The sequence below is a fragment of the Meriones unguiculatus genome, chromosome 2 (genome assembly GCF_030254825.1).
Source record: "Meriones unguiculatus strain TT.TT164.6M chromosome 2, Bangor_MerUng_6.1, whole genome shotgun sequence".
Taxonomy (NCBI): domain Eukaryota; kingdom Metazoa; phylum Chordata; class Mammalia; order Rodentia; family Muridae; genus Meriones; species Meriones unguiculatus.
The window spans coordinates 27,647,833-27,669,230 of record NC_083350.1 but is presented as its reverse complement, the minus strand read 5'-3'; the positions used below and the strand labels follow the sequence as shown (position 1 = coordinate 27,669,230).

The 21,398-nt window shown below is 48.8% G+C and overlaps 1 protein-coding gene across 4 annotated transcripts in view; it reads right to left on the bottom strand.

Moving 5' to 3' along the window:
- Nucleotides 1–3,931: 3,931 nt before the first annotated feature.
- Nucleotides 3,932–21,398, bottom strand: part of Arhgef37 (Rho guanine nucleotide exchange factor 37) — a 46,076-nt gene continuing 28,609 nt past the window's right edge. For 3 of the 4 annotated variants that reach the window (XM_021633701.2, XM_060377209.1, XM_021633700.2), the window contains 8 exons: nt 20,657–20,787; nt 19,862–19,966; nt 19,109–19,219; nt 17,690–18,019; nt 15,039–15,167; nt 11,786–11,981; nt 10,153–10,313; nt 3,932–6,872 (listed from right to left, as the gene is read on the bottom strand). In XM_021633701.2, coding sequence (XP_021489376.1) covers nt 6,663–6,872; nt 10,153–10,313; nt 11,786–11,981; nt 15,039–15,167; nt 17,690–18,019; nt 19,109–19,219; nt 19,862–19,966; nt 20,657–20,787 — 1,373 coding nt within the window. In that variant the 3' untranslated portion in view covers nt 3,932–6,662. The remainder of the gene's footprint in view (nt 6,873–10,152; nt 10,314–11,785; nt 11,982–15,038; nt 15,168–17,689; nt 18,020–19,108; nt 19,220–19,861; nt 19,967–20,656; nt 20,788–21,398) is intronic. The other variant, XM_021633702.2, reaches the window with a different exon arrangement.

Below are 21,398 nucleotides of genomic sequence, written 5' to 3'. Positions count from 1 at the left end.
AGTGTGAAACTATTTCTTTAGAGAAGATTCTCCACCCCAGGCAGTCAACCCCCTTTTGGCAACAGACGCAAAGGTGGGCCTGTTATAGACCACATAAAGATTTCCATATGAAAAGGGGATGAAGCCAGGCATGGTGGTGCATGCCTGGAATCTCAGTTCTCCAGAGGCTGAGGAGGTAAAATTGCTGCAAGTGTGAGGCCAGCCTGGGTTACAACAAAATGAAATAAGCCAACATAGTAAAAGCCAAACAAAACCTCTGGCTTCTGGCTTCGCTTAAAAAGCCAGCCAGTTGCCGGGTGCAGTGGTGCACACCTGTAATCCCAGCACTCAGGGAGGCAGAGGCAGGTAGATCTCTATGAGTTCCAGTCCAGCCTGGTCTACAGAGTGAGTTTAAGAGAGCCAAGGCTACACAGAGAAACTCTGTCTCAAAAAAAAAGGAAGAAAGAAGAGTCAGCCAGTCTGATGCCACCAGTGTCACTCTGATGTGGCGGCAATTGGCTCGGAGCCAGGAAGCTGCAGCCCTTTAGATGTGGTGTGCAAGCTCCAATCCAGTGAAGTCCCCATTATTCCCACCTTTCAAATCTGTGACCCTTTAATATGGTTCCTTACGTTGCGGTCACCCCCAACCATAAAATTATTTTCACTGCCACTTCATAACTGTTAGGAATTGTAATGTAAATGCCTGTGTTTTCTGATGGTCTTAAGCAATCCCTATGAATTTGACCCCCAAAGGAGAGTGGCCCACAGGTTGAGGACCACTGCCGTAATATCCCTCTCCCAGCCTTTCTCTCTGCCTCAGCTAGCTGCATAAGCATTTCAGTTTGACCTCAAAGGTACCTCCCAAAACCCTCCATGGCTGAAGGGAAGAGCCCTGCTTCCCCCTGGTGGTCACATTAGCATCAGCAATACCCAGGCACCCTTTCACAGATTGTCTCATTCAATTCTTTTTCTTTCTTCCCTCCCTCCCTCCCTCCCTCCCTCCCTCCCTCCCTCCCTCCCTCCCTTCCTTCCTTCCTTCCTTCCTTCCTTCTTTCCCTCCCTCCCTCCTTTCCTTCTTTCTTTCTTTCTCTTCTTCTTCCCCTCGCTCCCTCCCTTCTTTCTTTCTTTCTTTCTTTCTTTCTTTCTTTCTTTCTTTCTCTTCTTCTTCTTTAGATTTGTCACTTTATTTTATGTGTGTGAGTGTTTTGTCTGCATATGTGTATGTACCACTTGTGTGCCAGATGCCCTCAGAGGTCAGGAGAGGGTGGCAGATTTCCTGGAACTAGAGCTACAGACAATTGTGAGCCTCCACGTGGGTGCTGGCAAACAGACTCGGGTCCAAACAAATGTCCTTAACTGCTGAGCCAAATCTCCAGGTCCATGCTTGATTCCTAACAACACCCAAGAAAGGAATTTCTGTACATAAAAGTTAAGTTTGGGAATTATGGCTAAGACAGATGAGCCAGTTGCAATGGCACATACTGTTGGGACATGCTGAAGAAGATTAAGTCATGAGTCAAAAGCCAGCCTGTGCTACACGGAAGGAAGGAAGGAAAGAAGGAAAGGAAAGGAAAGAGGGAAGGAGGGAGAGCTGGGAATAAAGCTGAATGGCAAAGTGCTTGCCTAGCACGTACAAAGCCCTATGTTCAATCTCCAGTTCTTCTTCAAAAATAAAAAGAATAAAGCCAGGAGTGGTGGCAGGTGCCTTTAATCCTAAAACCCTGTGAGTTCAAGGCCAGCCTGGTTTACATAGTGGACCCCAGAACAGCCAAGACTACATAGAGACTACCTTGTTCCAAAACACAAAAACAAGAACCAAGTAAATAAAATAAAAGAGCAAATTTAGGTGAAAGAGCTTGTCCAGGATCCCGGTCGCCCAAGATATTGCAGGAGTGGACCCCTTGCCCAAAGTGCTTTGTGCTGCTCTGCCAGAACAGTTCCTAAAATGGCTAGAAACCAGGTTTTGGTGGTAAGAGCTAGGGAACCCTTGAAAGAAGCTACTACTGTCCAGTGGTTACTTTGGAGACCTAGTGAGGAGGTTGGGGAGGTTGGATGCCCTCAATAAACTTCTCTGCAGAGACCAGACAAATGCATCCACTGATTACCATGTGGGACCGAGACTGGGTTTTCCTCCTCCCCCTCCTTTTCTTCCTCCTGTTCCTCCTCCTTTTGGTTTTTTAAGGCAGGCTCTCTGTATTCCATAGCTCTAGCTGTCCAGAAATCTCTGTGTGGGCGAGGCTGACCTCAAACTTGCAGGGTCCAGCTGTCTCTGCCTTGCCAAGTACTGGGATTAGAGAGCTTATGTGCCACCATGGCCGGCTTCTTGTTATTTTTAATGTTATTTATTCTTTGAGAATTTTATATAACATATTTTGATCATACTCTTTCCCCTTTCCCAACTCCTTCCAGATCATCCTCCACATCCCAATTCACCCAATTTCATGTTATATCCCTTTCTTCAAAAAAAAAAAAAAAATCAGAGATGGTGGCACTTTTAACCCCAGCACTCAAGGAGGCAGAGGCAGGCAGATTTGGCCAGCCTGGTCTACATAGTGAGTCCCAGGCCAGAGAGGACTGTATAGTAATATCTTGTCTTGAGAGAGAGAGAGAGAGAGAGAAGAATATTAAAGAAAAAAATTAAGAAAAACAAAACACCAACCAACCATAGAGACTGATTTGGGTTGGGCAAGCATGTCTGAGCAGGGCTTCGGCCCTGGAGTACGGTTGATACGTCCAGTGTCTTTATTGAAGAAAACTAATCTTTCCCTCTCCTTGGAAGCTATCAATTTCAGATAGCTTCTTGGCTAGGGGTGGAACTCTGTGCCCACTTCCCCTCCTCCATGCTGAGATTTTGCCTGGCTTGAGCTTGTTTCGGTCTTGTGCATGCTATCACCACCTCTGTGAGTTTGTTGTGCATCTGCCCTGATGTGTCTGGAAAACACTGTTCGGGACTAGGCTTCCTGAGGCCAAGCCTCCTCTAGCTGGAGACAACTTCTCTCCCATTTGGTTTTCCCAATCCTACTCCTCTCCTTCCTGCATCTACTCCCATTGCTTCCAGCAAGCTTCCCATGACCACCTCAGCTCTCTCAAATCTCCCTCTTGGCTAAGCTTGGTCCAGGCAGTTCTATGATGCCAGTGGCACGGAGCCCTGCAGGGCCAGCAAGCTGCATGACATTAGCATACCACATAGCCAGGAGGGGATTTCATAAAAGCTGGGTTTCAGTGTTTCTGTTCCTTCTGTGACATTTATCTATGCAATACGTATTAGACACCTCTTATTTGGGCCTCATGACAGAGGCTTAGAAGGTTCTGGAAGGAAGCAGCTCCCCCTGTCCTTGTAGAGTGGAGTCATCTCTGAGTACATCAGGGATCTAGCCAGAGCCAGGTGACTTACCAAAACCTGCGGCCCTGAGCATTGCACTTTTCTTCAACACTCCCATGCAGTCTGAAGCCCTCTGCCTTGCTGGCTTGACACGTCTCTTACTGCCTCTGCCACACCCCTGCATCCCTGCAGCCTGCCTCCCTAGACTATCAGTTCTGTGATCTGCTGTCTCTTCCAGCTTTTGCATATGCCCTCCTGACCACCTAAGCTCAGGCACCCATTGGGTCGGAGGTCATATATCACTTCCTTTCAGAAGATTTTCTTGGTTGCCAAGTTGTCAGAGGTCAACACCACTCTTGGGCTCCAGGATAGTTACTCTTGTATAGTTACACTGGTAGAACTGAGTGCTGACTTATCTGCCTCCCTGCTCAGACTGTATGTTCAAAAATGGCACAGCCTATCTACAGCCTATCTGGTTAATGTCTTGCTGTATCTCCATCATCTATGCCCAAGTCTTCAAGGGTGTACATCAAGGGTGTACACTAGACACTCAAATAAACATATGAATGAACAAGGTGTCATTTTTATATCTGGCAAGAATGGTGAATGAATGGTACACTAGCCAATGGCTGGAGTCATACAAAGTCCTTTATTGCCAGCAGCTTACATCATGCTCACCACATTATTCCAGAATTCATTCAACTTCCCTTGGATAATACAATTGTCTCTTTGTATCCTAAACTAAGTTGGCACTCAAAGGGTTAAAGAGTTCCGACTTCACTTCGAGGAGCAAGGGATACCATGTGAATCCTTCAACTCCTGGGAGTTTTGTTCCATTCTTAGGCAACTATCTTTGTGAGTATGCACGTGACAGCCCAAGAGTGAAATAAATAAGACACAGTGCAATGGCTCTAGGCATTGGGGGTAAAAAGGCACATTACACAGAGTCCCTTGGAGAAAATCCAGGCCACGCTCCATCTTCTCAGTATGCCTTCTCTCACTCTCCAGTGACTTTTAATCTCACCCCCTGGTCTGAGAAACTATAACCCACATGTACTGAATACATTTTTATTTCCCCTTCATGCGATAGCCTTGGTTCTAAGTGTATTTCATTTTTCTCCCTTATGCCTACAAGAACATCCAATTTTGTTCAGGTCCCCTTTAATGGCACTTAATAAATATAGATTCTGGGACCTGACAGAACAGGCTGTCCTATTTCAAGCTGCCTCTAAAGCCTCCTGCTTAGACAGCTAGTGCAAAGCTCAGTGGGGGGTGCAATCTAACTTATCCTTTTCCACCTCTGACCCCAGGTCTAGCTGTTTACCTCTGCAGGTCTAGGGCAGAGGTCCTCAACATGGCTGCATGTGAGAGTCACCTGGTTAGCTTCCTGAAGTCCAAGGCCATTCCCATGCCCAGATCAATGACATCAGCTTTCTCTGGTTTTCTACAGTTTAGAGGTACCCAGGTAAATGCAGCAGAGAGCAGCCATGCTAAGAACCCCTAGCTAGAGCCTCACCACACAAAGAGCTGTCAGTAACAATCTATGGAGGCTGCAGGTATGGATCCTGCTTTGTCAACTGTTTGTCTCTGCTTCCCATTTTTATCAGAAGCCTGAGAAGGAAACAGAAATGAAAGTAAGCTGAGGACATCTTTTGAGTGAACCTGGGGTTGGGAAAGGGACCGGGGACTCTTGCTCTTGCATCACACAGTCTTCGTGCAATGACAAGCCCAGAGGAGGCATTACAGACAGTCTGACACAGACAAGGATGTCTTTCTCAAGGGCCCTTCAGAAGCCAGAGCTAACAAAGAGGCACTTGAGTTATAAAACAGACGTAGTCTTGAACGCACTGAAATAGCCACCTGTGTTACACACTCTCTAAAGAGGGTTGATTCCAAAGTCGCCAGTTGTACAGAGGTTATGGTGGACCGACACTTTCATTGGTTTGGGATCTTCCAATTACTCTTGACCTAAAGCAACCACCTAGAGACACTGCCCAGTAGTGACTACACCCAACACTGCCCAGTGGGTTGGGATCTGCTTTTGAGGGGTTTCTGTTTCCAGTTTTGAGAAATGACTTGCTCACCAAGCACTAGGCATTAGGGTTTTACCTGCCTAGATTGTAATGATTGTAATGTGCCATGCAGCAGCCAGCCACAGACAATGGCTGTGTGTTGTCATGAGATGACATTGCCTAGTGATATCATAACCTTGTTATTTTGCACAGTTTGTGATGTTTACACAAAACAAAATTCCTAACAGGGCATGTCTCAAAATGTGTCTATTGTTAATCCATGCCCACTGGGCCCTGAGGCACAGCCAGGGTTTAAGGGAAAAGACACTATTGGCATGAACAAGTGGGGTGGCAACAGGACTGCTTTACCCTGCTAACCCAACTCAAGCCAATGGCTGGGCCATCTTGATACCACTAACCACCATATTTGTGTTGGTGTCATACTTCCTGATTGACATGGGGCCTTTGCATCCTCAGCCTCAGATCCTCCTTACTGCATCCTAAGACTTAGTTTTTCTTAGGTGAGAAAGCTCTAGCTCCTGCCTCTATACCCTCAATAGGTGAACCTAGGCCACCTGTGTTCCCCTGGCTCTTCTACCCAGAACCAGGAAACAAAGCTATCCCTCACCTAACCCAACCCACCAGGCCAGTAGTCACCTATCTCACAGAGCTTCCACTGTGGTTGCCTGCCAAGTCCCTTTGTCTCAGTCCAAAGAAAATAGCAGTAGGAATATGCCATTGCTCCCAGCCTCACATGCCCTCAGATTCCCCTCTTCCCTGGAACCACCCCTGAGTTTGTACACACATTCCAGGCCTGTGCATAGACCACGCCCATTCCCAGAGAATCTCCTCAGAACCTGGGCCCATGGCTTCTCCTTGAGTGGGAGTCTCCACAGTTCGCAGTTCACAATAACTCAACTCAAAGCAATAAGAAAGAAAAGGTGACTGGTGAGCAACGGCATCTCCTCCATGCAGTGGAAAGTGCACTGCTGAGCCAGGCAGCTCTTATCTTCTTCGGTAATGCCCCCACCTACAACTAACACAGGCCACATTCATCCTTGACATGAAAGAGGCAAGAGGTAGGCCGAGCTTCAAGCTGCGGCAAGCCCTAGCTAATCAGCTGTGACCTTGAGATGGCTTCTTTATGAAGACATGAGTGATGCTGCTAGAAGCGCCCACTGTGGCCACCCACACCAGGCATTCAGTGAGGCCTAGTCACTGCTTCCTGCTGCCTTCTGGGTGCCCTTCACTCCTCTCCCATTCCCGCTTTGATTCGAATCATGCCCGCAGGTCACACAGCCTTTAAGCCTCTCCCTTTCCTTAGGAATGGAGGCTCCAAAAAGGGCATGCTAAGATGGAAGACTCCAGCCCCAGGGAGTTGGGCCTGGGGTCCTGGCCAGAAAGTTCGAAGGTACATATCCTCTCTGCCCATTCACTTCCACCAGGCTCCATTCAGGATTCCCCTTCCTGTCTTGGGCCTCTAGGACGGTCACCGGCTGGCCTGCCTGTAGGCTCAGTTCGTGGGTGCTCCTGGCCACAAAAGGGTACGCTGCCACCACCTGAAACAGATGGAAGGAACACAGAAACACATGGGAGAGGCAGCTGAACTCAGCCCAGTGAGGGCGCCACCCTGTGCTCCCACCCTCACGCACTCTAGCTGCCACCGCCCATCATACATCACTTCCCGTGCACATTCTTAGCACTGAAATGCTAGGCCTGCTAGCACTGTGGCTAACTGCTGTGTGGCTACCACCATTCTAGCCCGTTCCTAGGCTTTGGTTTTTACTACAGTCCCTCCCCTGTATTTGCCCCACTTTTTCTTTCTTTTTTTTTTTTTTTCAGAAATTGAGACTTAGAGAACTCAAGAAAGTGACTCACAATCACATAGGTCAGGCCTGACTGATTACAGAGCAGGGCGGTTTTTCATTCATTTGTTTGTTTGCTTGTTTTGTGACAGGGTTTCTCTATGTAGACCAGTCTGTCCTAGAACTCACAGAGATCTACCTGCCTCTGCCTCCTGAGTGCTAGGATTAAAGGTGTGTGCCACCACCGCCCAGGAGAACAGATGTACTTGTACCCTGCAGTGGTGTCAGGGGGTAGCCTCAGCAAACTCTCCCTTCTCAGATCTGGGGAGTTAGTTTTCTGTCCAGACCAGTTTCTAACCCAGGAATAGTGAGGTTTGGGAGACATGGCTACTTTTTTAGGGCAAAGCATTGAACCAGAGAAAACAATAAGAGGGGAAGTCATAAATCAAGGTACTGCCTAACTTCTCTATGCCTCATTGTTATCATCTACAATAACAGGAGCCTACCCCGCTAGGTTTTTGTAGGAAGCAGAACGGATGAACGCCTGTGTAGGGTTTTTCCAGTCAGTACAGCTTGCTTCGATTCTTCTACTATTAGTGCGACTGTGATGGTCGAGCAATATATATCATGGGAGAGTACCCTAGGAGTTCCACGGAGGATCCAGGAACAGAGGAAGGAGAAGATGGACCACTGATCCTAGGCAGAGCTTCCTGGAGATTCCATCTACATCCACCAGAGCTGGGTAATTGGATGCTGGCAGAAACCTCAGTCTCCTTGTTGGGGAGGAGTGCTGGTCATGTCCCTAGTGAGATTCTTGGGGATCTTGGTGCACTATGTCTAGCTGACAATGAAAGAGGCAGGCGTGGTGGGGGCTGTATGCATCCGCAGACACTGTCTCTCAGCTCTGTCAATGATGCCCTGACCCAAGGCACCCCGCACCTGTCCCCAGCACCTCTGAATCCCACCCCTCTCTATCTAGGGTCTTCCTGTCATTCATGTCTCGTCCTTGTAGCCATCCCTTGATGGTAGGTGGCCAAGGCCACAGCCTCTGTGAACACTTACAACAGGGCCTGCTTGGCTTTTCCGGTCCACCCACTCCTCCCAAACCACCTAAGGGCACTTGGAGGGGCAGGATCAAGGACTCTGCCCCTGCAAAGCCAAACCCTTCAGTGCACCGGGGATTGAGCCCCCGGGCAAACACTCTACCAATCAGCTATATCCCCCCACACATCTTTCTCTTCTTTTTCCCTCCCTTCCTTTTGATGTTATTCATATCCCATAATAGCCATTCTTTTTTTTTTTTTTTTTAATCGAGATAGGGTTTCTGTGTGTAGCCCTGGCTGCCCTGGACTTGCTCTGCAGACCAGGCAGGGGCCTCTGCCTCCCAAGTGCTGGGATTAAAGACGTGCCGCCATGCCCTGCTAATGGTCATCCCTTTAAAGTATACAACTCAGTAGCTTTTAGTTTATTCACAGATATGTAGAACCATCACCACATTGTGACCAAAGAAAGTCCATACCAGCTGACACTCTCTCCCACTCCCCTCGCTTCTGCCTCTGCCAACCAAAAGCCTACTTTCTTTGTCTGTCCCTTTACCTGGTTTGGACATTCCTATGAATGGGATCCCACCCCATGTGTTTCTGACCTTTCTTTCACTTAGCATGCTCATCTTTGTTGTAGCATATCAATACTGAAATACTCTGATCATTTTCGTGTCAAAATAATACTCTCTCCTGTGGGTCTGCGGTGTCACAGAACTCTATCCTCCGATAGCAGTCATCCATCCTCTCCATCAAACAGCTGTGACTGCTGGCAAGGGACACACAAGCTCATAGAAGGAGTGTGAGAAAGAACACTGGACCCTCAGCTGAGATGCCCTCCTGCACCGCTCAGCCATTTGTATCTAATTCTGCCCTAACTGCGTGTGGTCTCATGGATCTGGGGGTGCTAAAGTATGTAGATAGTGGAAGGTTAACTTAAGCGGGGGGGGGTAGATTCCATCTATGCAGCTTGAGGATGTCATCATCTACATTGGGGTGAGACTTTCCAGCTACTTTGGGGTCACCTGCACTCCTAAGAGGTAACATCTCACCCATCTCCTATAAGAAAGCCCAATAAACTCATTGGCTCCCCCACTTTAGTTTGCCATCGGTGCCCTCTGAGGGGTAGACTTTTTCATACAACTGTCCGGGGAAAGGGTTCTCAATATATGTGGCTCTATCATAGATGGTTTACCTGTTATGTGCATGGATACTTGGGTTCTTATAAACAACGCTTTCAAGAACATGTGTGTCTCCCCACCCCCACCCCACCCCACACACACTGCTTTTGTAAGGAAGACTGGCGCCCTCTTCAAGGGCATGGGATCCGGCTGGCCCGGCCCTTTGGACTTCACCAGGAGTGCCTCACTATACCCTGCCCTCTCTATTCCCCCAAGCTCTGGCTTCATCAATTCCTCCTTGTACCCTTGCCAATCGCTGGGCCTCTGCATGTGCTGTGTGCGGTTTCTGGGAACTTGCCCCAGACACCCCACCTTACCCCTCTTTATCCAGTTAACTCCTACTCCTTCCTATGTGAGAAAAAAAGCATTCTTCTTAGGGAGGCCTCTCTATTCCTAGAACTCTGAACCTTGTCACAGCAGGAAACTCGGTGTTTACTCGCCCATTATCACTGCTAATATAATCACTGTTTCCTCCAGGTTGTGAGTTTGAGTAGGACCATGACTTGCTCCTGTCCATCACTGTCACTCTCATTTAGTACCACACCTAGCAAATACTGAGTGAACAGAAGACCCCCTGCTTATCCTGCTCATGGGGGTGGGGGTGGGGGGTTAACTCCCTGGTGTTTTTGTGGGAAGTCCTGCTCTCTGGGTCACACCCCTGGCCGTGATAAGGACTTATCGCTGGCTACAGCCTGCCCTCACAAGGAGGTGGGCATCAGATAGAAGAAGTGGTTCTTCAACAGTAGAGGAAAATCCAAGCCCTAGTCTAAACAGATAAGGGGAGGCAAGCTCTCAGCCTCCTTCCAGACTCACCTGGGTCAGGGTTGGGATGGTGGGGACAGAGGGTTGGGTGGGCTCTGGGGCTGGAAGCCAGTAGTCTTCACGTGTCCCTGTCTGGCCTCTGAGCTCCTTCTCACTGGGAGCGGGGTGGTGGTATAACTGAAGTTTTCCAGCCGGCACATACCCCCGGTGTCCTAGGAAACATGCAGAGGGTTCAGTGGCTGCCAGTCAGCTTCTTTTCCTTTTCTGTGGTGGGGAAAGCCAGCAGCCTGGCTTCCCAGCATTAAAGAGACAGCGCAAGGTCACCCGGGAACCCGGTGCATTCCCTCCCACCGCCCCTCTCTGTATTCACTGTTCTTAGCCGCTGCTTGCTCACCACCCCCGGTGACAGAGACTCTCCCCTGGGACAACCCACAGGATTTGAAACTTCTGACAGATGAAGCTAATCCTTGGGCTGATACGACAACTGATTCCCATTGGTGGCACTATGGCTCCTGGCCCTCTAGTGGCCGCCCAGGGCAAGGCTGCTTCTCCAGCTCTCCTCAGGACCAGCGCTGCCTACTGCTGATGACGCTATCCTTCTGGGCTCCTTCTCACCAGCACCTACCCACAGACTGCCCAGCTGCTGTCGTCACTAATGACCATCATTTCCTGCTTCGCGGGTGGTTAGAGTCTTTGCGCTAATCTGAAGTCAGCCTGCGTCACTGTTACTCATGCTGACGCAGCTGAGCTCCGAGAGGCTCCGAGCCACCCTGAGATCACCCAATTAGGAGCGCTCCAAAGCCTCCCTCTAATGCTCCTTACATTATTCCCCCACAGATGTGTTTTCCGATTGTGCCACTTTTTGAGATTATTATTATTTCAGACAAGATCTCATTGTATAGTCCCTAGATCTCTCTACATAGCCAGGGTTGGTTTCAAACTTGTGGTCATTCTCCTGCCTCTGCTTTCCAAATACTGGGGTTATAGGCATACACCATCACATATGGCTCTCCTTCATTTTTTTTAAACTGGCTTGCTTTTTAAAGCTTGGACTTGTGCCACATAGTAATAGCATTAAAATCATGAGCTTGTGGACTAGCTGCATTTTTTTAATAATTCATATAAAGGTGATCAAGTAACTATTATATCACTGTGGAACAGTGAAATGATTCCTCCAGCAATAGCCCTGTGCAACCCTCATGTTTAGAATATGCTACTGGGCCATTTTCTTACTCTGGGCTCACAGCTCCCTGTTAGCTCAGATACACATGAGCCTCAGACCTCAGTGACATATCCCAAGGCCATAACCAGTAGAGAGCTTACTGTTCCTGTCCTAAGTCAGATTCTGAGAGTGGCTGGCATGCCAGCATCCCATTCTCAGCACACATCTGTATTTTTCAAGCTACTACTCAAGTTCCTTCCACACATCATGTCACCCACTAGGTTTGTCTTGCTTGCACAGCATCTAGGAACTGGATGAGGGAGGCTACACTGGGTCTTCTACAGACATTTCATTCACCACAGACTCACGGTAAGCTGACTAAGCTCCTGCGTCCATCACTGGGTTCATTCCTCCTGAATTTGCACAGCCAGATTGGCACAAAAGAGCATCTTTGTCTCCCTACAAGCTTCTAGCAACTGGCTTTCCCAAAAGGAGATGAACAGGTTGCAGAGGCCCACATACCCCCGGTGTCCACCAGCCAGCGACTGTTGTTGCCCTTGGTGTCCTTGTTTTGCAGAAGGGCCACAATTTGGCCCCGTGGCAGTGTCAGGTCCAGAGTGCCAGTCCCGTTGATGTTGCTTGTCACCTGGTATAGCTTCCCCGGGCCATATCTGGTGAGGAGAGCCTGCACCTGGTGTTCAGAGCCTGGGAGGAGCGGCTGAGAGAGCAGAAACAGACACCGGCTTGAGTTAAGTGTCAAGGCTGGTCCCAACACGAACGGAGACCTGGAAATCCTGTCCAACCCCATCTCTGTCACTGAAGGATCCATGCCTTCTACCACATGGCTGGATCTTAGCTTCCAATGACATTTTAGAAGAAGCTTTTAACTAATTCAAGTATGGATATCTGTCAGTTATAGAAGTTGTAGGGCAGGGCCCTAAATTCTGCGCATAATCCTAAGCTAAGTCATTCCACAGGAAATGTCTCATCTAGATCTTTGAACCACACCAGGCTGTGTGTTTCATGGTACCCAAGGCCTTAGCCACCTGGAATCTTCACAGGCTAATACAGGGCCAGGACACCTATGGATAAAGGACAGCTAGCTATGACACTGGGAGTTTCCACTCCACAAGCACTCTGGGCACCTACTATGTGCAAGGCACTCGAGTAGACTTTGTACAGCAAGAACACCATACACAAGAACATACAGCAGAGTTTTGCTGAGATAGAAATCGCTATCTAGCTTAGGAGAGAGATTTGGGAGTGAGGATATCAGTCCATCCCTAAACTGCCTGTCATTTTCTTTGTTTTACCATTCACTGTTTTCAGCAAAAACATCATCAAGAAGGAGTTCAGGGATGATCGCCCCCTTTCATAAAACCAAGGAGAAACCAAATGTATAAAGATATACATTTGCCATATTCTCTACTTAAGCTGTGTGTATACGTATGTGCACTCAGTGCATTGCATGTGATAATTTGGAGTAGGCAGGTAGAGGTGTCTATCAGGGACATCTGAGCATAGACTGTTGTTCTAGCACTGATGAAGAGTCAGCATTAAGAGCCCGGATGGACACCTTTAATACCCACACTCAGGAGAAAGAGGCAGGCAGATCTCTGTGAGCTCAAGTCCAGCCTTGTTTATATAGTGAGTTCCAGGACAGCCAGGGCTATATAAAGAGACCCTATCTCAAAAAAAAAAAAAAATCAGAACTGGGTTGGAGATGAAGCTTGGTGGCAGATCTCCTACTTGGTATGCATAAGGCCTGTGTGCAACCCTAGCATGACAGAAAGAAAAAAAAATCACAGACAGATGTTTGCAGGCAAAACATAGAGAGGTCAGTTTTATGGAAAAAGAATAGGTGTTACTGAGGAAGTGGACAGATGGCTGAGCAGTATCTGCTAAGTCCTTCCCAGAGAACCTAAGTTTGGCTCTGGTACCAAAATGGCAGCACACAACCATCTATGACTCCATTTCTAGGGAATACAATGCCCCCTTCTGGCCTCTTTAGGTACTGCATACATGTGGTATGCATACACACACACATACATACATACATACATACATACATAGAAGCAAAACACTCATACACATAAAATTTTAAAAAGAGTGTAAGGACTGGATGTAGGAATATAGTGACAGACACTTTTAATCCCAGAACTCAGGGAGCACAGGCAGGTGGATCTCTGTGAGTTCAAGGTCAGCTGGGTCTATATAGTGAGTTCCATGCCAGTCAGGGTAACATAGTAAGGCTGTGTTTAAAAGCCAACCAACTAAACAAACAATAACAATAGAAAGCTGTATGTGGTGAGCCACTTCTTTTTTTTTCAATATGGGGTTTCTATGTGTAGTCCTGGCTGTCCTGGAACTCAGTCTGTAATCCAGGCTGGCCACAAACTCAGAGATATACTTGCCTCTGCCTCCTGAGTGCTGGGATTAAAAGCAAGGCTTGTGAGGTAAGCACTGGAAAGGCTGAAGATACTGAGTTCAGGAACAGACTAAGCTACACAGTCAGATCTGTCTCAAAAGAAAACAAAAACTATCACTACGAATCACAAAGCTAGGGACCAAAGACCCTGTGCCTTCTTTCTCAGATCCGGCAGCCCCATCCAATTCAGAGTCTCCAGAGAAGATCGTACAAAAGACAACCAGTGTTGCCCCTGTCCCAGGCTACCCTTCTTCCACTCACCTTTACGCCTGTAGCCAGAACAGGAAAGATTTAGAGGGCTGTGGTGTGGCAAAGAGGGAGTTAGGGATCCCTAACACAAGGGATCATGGGTTTGTTTCTTCTTTTTGCTTTGTTTTCATGAGACCCATAATCTTTTTCTACAGTAAGGACAGACTGCTTTTCCAACAAGGATTTTAAGGAGAAAGAAAATGGAGGTTTCCAGTAAGTATTTTCTGTACTTTCCTCCTAGCTGCAGGATCCATGGCCTTCTTGTGAAACATCTGTCAGTCTCATTGAGAAATGAGGAGGAGTTGAGAACACAGGGCTTCAGGAAGCAGCCTCACCCAAGTGGTTTCCCCCTGCCTTCTATCCTCTGCCCTCTGCCAGGCACGAAGACTGCCTTTCCTGGCCCCACTCTGCTAGGCCCTTCACTTGCTTCCCTGCAACCCGAGAGCCTCTGGTCCCTTCTGGGCAGTCATGGTGCTGGCTTGTGACTTCACTTCTGATATGTGAGTAAATGAACTTCCAGTTTTCTCAGATCCAGATGTTACCAGATTCCCGGAGCCCTCTCTTTTCACAGCTGTCTCAGGCTAAGCCCTAGCTATGGAGCAAGATTAAGGTCATTTGGAAGTATTTAAAAAAAAAAAAAAAAAAAAAAAAAAAACCTATCTCAAAAAAACAAACAAACAAACAAAAAACCCAAAACAAAACAAAACAAAACAAAACAAAAAAAAAAACAGAAAGTAAAATAAAATACAGTAGCACAGGCTGCCTATGTATGCTGCTCAGGTGGATTGGAAAATAACCTTTCTCTTTCTTCCCCTCTCCCTCTCCTTCTTCCTCTCTTTCCCTCCCCCTCTACCTATCCCTCTCCCTCTCCCTCTCCTTTCCCCTCTTCCCTTCTACCTCCCCCCACCTGTGTGTGTGTGTGTGTGTGTGTGTGTGTGTGTTGGAATACAGGATTCTATTTTGTTTTGTTTGTTCACAGAAAAAAAGAAGAGACAGGAGGAAGAAATGTTTCCATGAGTAACAAAAATTCAAGAAAGGAGAGCCAAGCTTCAGCCCACTGCAGGAGAACAGCTGAACGAGGGGAGGATGGACACTTACCTGAGAGGTGGAAGGTGGGAGCACCTTCTCAAAGTTCTCTTGGAAAAGGCGGAGCTGGCTACTGCTCTGGCCTAGTGTGTCCTCCAGCAGCTTCTGGAAGTCCGGCTCTGAGATGTGCTGATGAGGCAGCTGAGTGGGAAGATGATGTCAGCAGAGCCTCTGCAGAAGGGACCAAGAGGTGCCTGGGCACACACCCTGTAGTCCCAGACTGCTGCCTCTGTCTGCCTACTGCCCCTGTTTCTGTTAAGAGAACATTTCCCACGGCTGTCTGGTCAGTGGTGGCACATGCCTTTGATCTCAGTTCTCATGGAGGCAGGGGCAGGCAGATCTATGTGAGTTTGAGGCCAGCCTGATCTACAGAATGAGTTCCAAGACAGCCAAGGCTATACACAGAAACCCTGTCTTGAAAAACAAAAACAAACAAACAAACAAACAAATTTGATAGGGGTAGGGTACCTCTTTCACCATGACACTCTAGTCCTGTGTCTGGTAGGCCCGGCATTACTTCCGCTTAGCTACTGTGATTAGCTCAAGGGACAACAATGGACTTAGGCAAGGCCCCTTCTGCAGAATGCAGTGTGTGAAGGCCCAGAACGTGGCTGTTACACTTCCTTCAGATTCCGAGGGATAAAGGTACAGGCCTGGTGTCTTCCCTGTCTTTCCCCACAGAGAAACAAAGTCTGCCTGAAAACCAGCCTAACCAGAGAGGAAAACAGGTGGGAGACTGGGAGAAAGGCAGAGTCTGGGCATTACATGCCTATAAGTTGCTGTGCTCCCTAAGACCTCCTGGGGTCAGATCATTTTTTTCCTTCTCTATGGTCCAGCAACTTTTGGCACCAGCTTCTGTTGCTTTTTACCCAGAGAGTCCTGAGCTCTCCCATGAGGTCCCCTCCCTGGTAAGGCTCTCTCACAGTTTCATCAGACAGCTCAAGAATGAGTGAGACCCTCACAGCCAACAGATATGTCTAGCCTTCTGGGCTATTGCCAGACTCACTGCTCTTACTTATGACCCAGAGCCTTGTTCCTGGGCTTGCAGAGAAGAAAGATTTTGCTACGCAGGCCTTGAATCAGAGGAGTGAGGCCAGGTGAATGACCCGCTGGTCATTCAAGGGAGGTTTGGCAGCGGTCCTATGCAGGCCATAGCCAACCATAGCACAGGACCAATCAGGCGACCCTCCCTCTGCTTTCCTACAGGCACCACCACAACATGCACTTCCGATGGCTATGAACCTCCCCTTAGCAGCGTCCCTAGCCCTGCTCACCCACACTGCAGACTGGTAGAAAAGGGAGGAAGAAGAAAGAAAGCAAATGGATTATCCAATCAGATTCACTCCTTTTTTTTTTTTTTTTTTATGGCACTGGGCCTGCTTCATCTTCATACTTCAAAAAGTTTGCCTGAGGCAGAGCCCTGTACTAAATAGTAAAAGAGAGAGCCAAAGGAACAACCACTCATCTCTCCGCTCCGCCCACCCCCTCCCTGCCTCTGACTGAGAGAAAACGTGGCTCCCCACCACGTTTTCTCCAGCAGAGGGTGGGCTCTAGTAAGCAGGAAGCAGCTGGAATGTGTTAGGACACATTACCAAGTTCTGCTGGTGTACAGATGGTGAGGACGGGGCTATCCCCACTCCTCCAGAGTAACAGGAATTCTCAGAGTGACGGAGTGGCTCATCTGTCACTGTAGGGTGGGCGTTGAGAGAGAGACCTGGGGGACAGTTGCGGAAGCATTTCCAAGCTGAAGAAGAGTTGGTGACCCTCAAGCGTTGCATTGGAGGGAGGGAGGGAGGGGCATGATGGCCACAGCAGAGTGGAGACATGGATTGGAAAGGTTGGCAGGAGCGGGGAGGTAAGGAGATAGGAAGTAGGGATGAGGGAGGATTGGGGGTGGGGAGTCAGATGATGACAGGGGAACACAGAAGACAATGCTGGAATGAAGAGCATGGAAATGGCTCCCAAGGCCTGACTCATGAGCCATTCAGCTCTGACATGGACATTACAGAGCAAGACGTGGAACTGCATGTGGAGGTTTGTACGGAGCTCACTGGAGTCTGTTTATGCCTTCAGCTAATGGCTCCTTGGGAAAGGCTCTTGAGGACTGTGTTCAGAGCTCAGCCACTGCATGGTCAGGGGTCAAAACCTACTGTCATCTGTGCCTCTTTGCTCAAGCTAGTTTCCTTCTCTGGGCCTTGACTTCTTTATTATTGAAAGGAACACATACTGCATAGGATTGCTTTGGGGACAGAGTGAGGCACTGCCTGGAAAGGGCCCCAAACAGGCACGCAAGTGTTGGCCAGGAAATGGGTGCTAGTAGTATCGGTAGTGAGGCCAGCTGGACACTACTCCTGAGTAGACAGAAGAGAGTCCTGTCTCTATCATCATCTGGCCATACCCTCCAGGGAGGGTTTGCTGCTGCTTTTCCAGAAAAACCTCCTCTGCTCTTGAGTCCCAGGATGACCTAGGTAGGCCTAGAGTCTGGCCCCTGCCCTCTGCCTCTATTAACAATGGAGAAAAAAACAGAGAGACATCTCAAGAGCCCTCACTGAGTCCTGAGTTCCAGCAGTCTATTTAGCCACTTTATCTCCATTTCTGCTCTGACAACAGCTAGGGCCTTGCCTGGCTCTGCTCTATAGATTCCTCAGTCCCAGTGGCCTTACCAGAGCCATGCTGCTCTCTGCTCTTCGTAGCACGTGGTCTGCAAGGTCCCTCTGGAGGACCACAAATGTCCACAGGATCTGGCGCAGCCATTGCATGACTAGTTGGTTGAACCTTGGGAGCTCGGCCACCAGCAAGGAGTTGAGAGCTTGGTAAGTGTGCCGGGCAGCCTCCTCCTCATAGGTCACACTGCCCACATCCAACAATTTCTCCTCCACTCGCTCGAAGTCCAAGAGTTTGTCCAGACGCTTCTTGATCAAGTTCTGAGGACCAACCAGGGTCCTGGCCAGGCTGCACAGCGGTTGCCACACCAGGCCGTTCAGCCGCTGCTTCTGTAGGGAGAGGGGAGCTTGGGAGCTGTGATAGGAGGTGGCAGAGGGTAGGGGCTGGGGGGGGGGCTGGAGGCAGACCCCCTCCATTGACAAGCTGTGTCTTGGAGCATATCGTAAGCCCCAAGCTCCCTAAACTGTGGGTTGCGGTCCATATAGGGCTGTGACTGAACGCAGGTGTTGAGAAAGATTTGGCAACAGTAAAAGCTTTCCAAATGTACAATGACCCAAAATTAATTCTGTCATGTGCATTTATGTGAAAGACAGTCTCAGCATTGATGATTATAAAGTAAAATGTTCATCAACTCTGAAACCCTTTGAAGATGTGTCCAGACATCTTATGTCTGTATCAATTATTTGGGCAAGATTTAACTCCTTAAATAATAATAATAAAAAAGGGACATCATCTCATTAGTGCATAGATGTGCTTTTACCTTTAATAAGTGGTCAAATTGTGTGTGTTTCACAGAATTGTCTTAAAATAAATTCCCTTATGATTTGTTATCAGCAAATTTGCAAGCCTGTTATACATGCTTATGTACCCAGGTCACAGAAAAGTTCCTCAGGAAATGAGGCTGATAAGGAAAAACTTCAGAAACCCTGCTCTAACCTCACTGAGCCTTGGGCTTAGGTTTTGAAAATGGGGCTGATCTGTTATGTGCACAGAGTACAGCTGGGGAAGGTTCTCGATCCCTGGTGCTTCTTAGCGTTGTTATTATGTAAAGAGCTTGAGACAGATTTTTGTATAGAATGACACTCTGGGACTCAGACCCCATCTGTGTAAATGACCCAAGAGATGGCGCTCTCTGGGCCTCGAGCTCCCGTTAGCAGAAGGGGGCTATTAATAGTGTCTCACCCGAAACTGTGTGTCGAGGGGTAAATGAGGTCAAGAATGGAAAAGGTGGGCACGGTGCCTGGTACAGGGTGCGGCTCACTGCACATCAGTTGGGCTATTTTTATCGGTAGGCGCAGGAATAGCACTCCCTCCCCTACTGGATGTGACAATTGTGTAAGTGCCTGACTTCTAAATATTACTCTTGTCAGCCCCACCGGCTGCCTATCAGAGGAAGGGGGAGGGGAAATCCCACTCACAAACTGCAGGAAGGCCTCCAGCTGAAGGTCCCTGGCTAGGCTTCGGTACTGCTCCACAGGCCCCCCGGAGATGTCTAGACTCCATTCATGTGGCCGGAAGCAGAGGAAAGCCTGAGCCCAGGGCCAACAGAGATAGGGTGGTTAGGTCCCAGTATAGCTGTCTTACTCCTAGCCCCCAGTTCAGCAGACACCCCCCCCAAAGCAGTTTTCCAGAGCCTCCATATACCTCCTCCTAAGAAGCAAGCACACACACCATTCTGTCCCTGCCCAACCTGCCTTGCTGAGCTGGAGTCCTTATCTCTTCTTTCCTTTGGAGCTTGTGGGCACTACGCCTATCCATGTGCCGCCTTGCTGAATCTCCTTTCATGTGTACGTTCAGCAGATTCTATTAATATTTTCCTGTAAGCCAGTGAACCGTTCCTATTCAAATCCACGCATGAAAAAGAAAAGGCCAGGGGCTGAAGAGATGGCCCGGTAGTTAGGAGCACTTGCTGCTCTTGCAGAGGACCCGAGTTCGATTCCCAGCACCGATACGGCAGCTCACAATCATCTGTAATTCTAATTCCAGAGAATTGTTGACGTTGATGCTTACTCCAATGGGCTGAGAAGCTGCCTCCAGCTCCCAGTCCTGTGGCTACCGGGTATAGTGTGCTTGCCGGCACTCCTGGCTGAGACCTCACCCCAGCGTCCCTGTAGCGGTACCTCTGTAGCTTTCGGTCTGCACCTGACCTTCGAAATCTGCAGGGTTCTCACCTCCAGATTATCCATGTAAGCAGCCACATTGCTCTTCAGCTCCGTCACACACAGAGACACCCACTGGAATCTCTCCTCTAAGTCATCAAATTCCTTGTCTTCTGTCTGTAAGGAAAGCCATACGTGTGAGGGTGTGACGGTCAGAAGATCCACACGGGGGCAGTGTGCAGCTGGTTTCTGTGCTCACTGGGGACAACCTCTCCACAGACTGTGGAAAGACAAGAAGGGCTGGTTCACCCAGCTCGTCGACTGAGTGGGACGATTAAAAAACAGTGCAAACCATATGTGGTGGCACATGCCTGGAAGCCCAGCCCCTACCAGACTGAGGCAAGAGGATCGTGAAGCCAGCCTGGATGGCATAGCAAGGCCTTGTCTCAAAATCAAACAGCCGTGAGGTTGGGTAGTTTTGCGTTCACACCATGGGATCAGACTCTGGGGTATGGATCCTGGCTCACTTGCTTCCTGGCTGTGTGGCTGTGGGCGGACACGTCGTCCTCTAAGAGCCTCAGTTTCTTTGTGTGAAAGTTGAGATAATCATACCTACTTAGTCCTGTGGCTCAGAAGCTACTGCTTTGGAAAAGCTGCACTCACTCAGCCTGAGCAGCGACTTTGATGCACTGCCCAAGCTCTGAGCCTCGCTCCTCTATCAGCAAAGAGGCCCCCAATACTGGCTCTTGAGACTCAGGTGGTATGTCTTTTTGTCATCCCTTCACCCTCGGCTTCAGCTGCCTCACTTTCAGGAGAAACCTCACCTGCTTTCATGGATGGATCTCCCCCACCCCAGCACATACTCACCCTGGGTGCCAGCCCCGCCTCCTGCTTCAGCAGCTGGCTCAGCCTGGTGGTCTTCTTGGAAAGGGTATGTGTGTTGATGCGGGCCAGGCGCTCCCGAAGGCTCAGCTGCTCCACCTTGGTATACTTTAAGGCTGCGGTGACAACGAAGAAAAGGGCATTGTGGGTGACCAAGGCAGGCCCAGGAGGCAAACAGCCCCATCTTCTCCTGGCTCAGCATTCTGCTCCAGCAAGTTATGTCCAGCAGGATGGTAAGTCCCACAGGGAAGCCCAGTACTTCCTCTTTCCCAGGTGTGAGTCCTAGCTGGAGAGTGTTCTGCCTGCTGGACTTAAACAGGTCACCACTCCTTGTGGCCTCAGTTTCCTTGCCTATAAAATGAGGACTCCATCTTGCAGGATTGCTGGGAGGATCACCTAAGACGGCAGGCGTGAAGGGACATTTTTCTGGGCTTCCCCAGACAGTTTTATCAAAAGCCAACCAACGCCGTATTTCCTGGCTCAGCACCTCTGTCCCCTGTCTCCCCTCTACTTGAATGCAGAAACACGCATGGGAGAAAACTCAAAGACCCCAGGCCTAAGTTTGAAGCTATCTCTGTTTCTTACAGCCCAGTGACCAGAAACAAATCATATACGCTCTGTTTACCCAGCTGAGAAGTGGGCTGGTCTCAGGGGTTAGGAGGACCAAGAAAGATATTGAAGGGGAAAAAAAATGGAAGAATTAGCCTTCAAACAATACATACGGAGC